Source organism: Limanda limanda, chromosome 19 (genome assembly GCF_963576545.1).
Source record: "Limanda limanda chromosome 19, fLimLim1.1, whole genome shotgun sequence".
Classification (NCBI taxonomy): Eukaryota; Metazoa; Chordata; class Actinopteri; order Pleuronectiformes; family Pleuronectidae; genus Limanda; species Limanda limanda.
The window spans coordinates 21,720,159-21,722,163 of NC_083654.1; the positions used below are offsets into that span (position 1 = coordinate 21,720,159).

Here is a 2,005-nt window from a genome sequence, read left to right on the forward strand (position 1 = left end):
GTGACGTCGAAGATGATTCACCGAAAACACGGAGAGACCAACTCCTCTTCTGCCAGAGGACTACGAGTCACATGTGGTTCCAACGATCAGTTCTACTGATGTTCTGGAGGTTTTAATGGTTCTCGTGGTTCTAAAGGAGGTTCTCTAAGTCCTCTGGAGGTCATCATGGTCATTGTAAGGTTTCTAATCTTCTTCTGGAGGTTTGAATGGTTCTCGTGGTTCTTCAGGAGGTTCTGGAGCTCATCATGGTCATTGTAAGGTTTGTTCTGGAGGTTTTAACTAATAGAAGCTTAGTTGGGTTCAGCTGAATGATTTAATTTGTCATATCTGTCAAATGGACCTGTGCATTTATTCAATATCGCAGAATACAATCAATAATATCCACAAAACAACGCAGATTATCTTATTTCTTATATCTGGACACTTTCTTGTCTTGTTCTGCTCCCTGTTCCTTGTATAACTTCATGTTTCTGTTTGTGACGTCGAAGATGATTCACCGAAAACACGGAGAGACCAACTCCTCTTCTGCCAGAGGACTACGAGTCACATGTGGTTCTAACGATCATTTTGACTGTTCTACTGATGTTCTGGAGGTTTTAATGGTTCTCGTGGTTCTCAAGGAGGTTCTCTAAGTCCTCTGGAGGTCATCATGGTCATTGTAAGGTGTCTAATGTTCTTCTGGAGGTTTTAACTAATAGAAGCTTCGGTGGGCTCAGCTTAATGAGCCCACTCTAAATGTCAAACTGTCTTGTCATCAGTTTGGTTTAATTTTGACCTTGAACTCAACATTATTACTGTAATACTATCAAACCAATATGACCTTTAACTTGTTGATCTGCATGGTGCATTCCAATCGTGTATTTTCTATTGTTTGAAAGTAATTTGACCTATTTTCCTTTTTGATTTGACATCCCAAACTAAAACAAAAGCAATTTTTAATCTTGGATCATTTGTAATACCCATCAATGTGTTTTTTGTGATGGTATAAATACCTACTGTATGTGTTGACACTGACTGTTACTCATTCCCCAGTCGAATGCTTTTATACCACTTAAAACTCTTATTTATATGAAAGTTATTCTTTATGGACCTGTGCATTTATTCAATACGGCAGAATACAATCAATAATATCCACAAAACACTGCAGAGTCTCTTATTTCTTCCAGGTTTGGACACTCTACCTTTCTGGTCTTGTTCTGCTCCCTGTTCCCTGTTTAACTTCATGTTGCACACAAACATGAATCTTCTCTCATTACAAGTCCTTCCTCTACTTCCACTGTGTTTCCTGGCCGGTGGACCAGCAGCTGTTTGACTGACTGGTTCCATCAGAGAACTCACACTCACCTTTCCTTCCTGGGCCTCGCTCATGCTGTGTGACGTGGTCCGGCGCCGCTTGTTCCCCCCGAACGTGCTGCGTCCCGTCATCAGCCCGGCCATCCCCCCCCCGCCCTGGGCCGCTCCTCCTTGTGCACCGCCCTCCATGTCGGTCACGAAAAAGGTTGACCACATATACAAACTACACAACTGAGAGCGAGCTGTGCCGTCCGCTCCAGCTACGGACAAAATGAAACTCAGAGGTTGTGTGTTCAGTTTGTGTCCCGAGAGAAAACGACAAAGAGCAGCATCAGAAAGAGGAGGAGACAAAGAGGTAGAAAAACACACTGAATTAAATCCAACAGTGTAATTAACCAAAAAAAGTGCAATGGAAAAAAACAAAAGACAAAATTCAAACCTAAAAACTTTCCTGAGTAACAAATCGTCTTTAACAGGAAAAGACGGGAATCAACTTTCTCTTGAGAGAAAGCTCGAGGAAAAATGGCGGCTTGGACGACAGCTGCAGAAGTGATAAATAAATCATTGTGAAAAAAAAAAGAAAACCAGACGGTGGAGTTAGAGCAGATGAGTAGAAAAGTGTTTCCAGGGAGAGAGGAAGAGGTCAGGGGTCAAGAGACAGGATCCTCCCTGGAGGGGAGAGAGAAAGAGAGGGAAGAGAGAAAGTGAAAGT

The 2,005-nt window shown here is 42.3% G+C and overlaps 1 protein-coding gene across 1 annotated transcript in view; it reads right to left on the reverse strand.

The window, feature by feature from the left end:
• Positions 1-1,482, reverse strand: part of LOC133025752 (voltage-dependent calcium channel gamma-6 subunit-like) — a 6,669-nt gene extending 5,187 nt beyond the window's left edge. Inside the window, exon 1 of the mRNA XM_061092495.1 lies at positions 1,345-1,482. Coding sequence (XP_060948478.1) covers positions 1,345-1,482 — 138 coding nt within the window. The remainder of the gene's footprint in view (positions 1-1,344) is intronic.
• Positions 1,483-2,005: the final 523 nt, after the last annotated feature.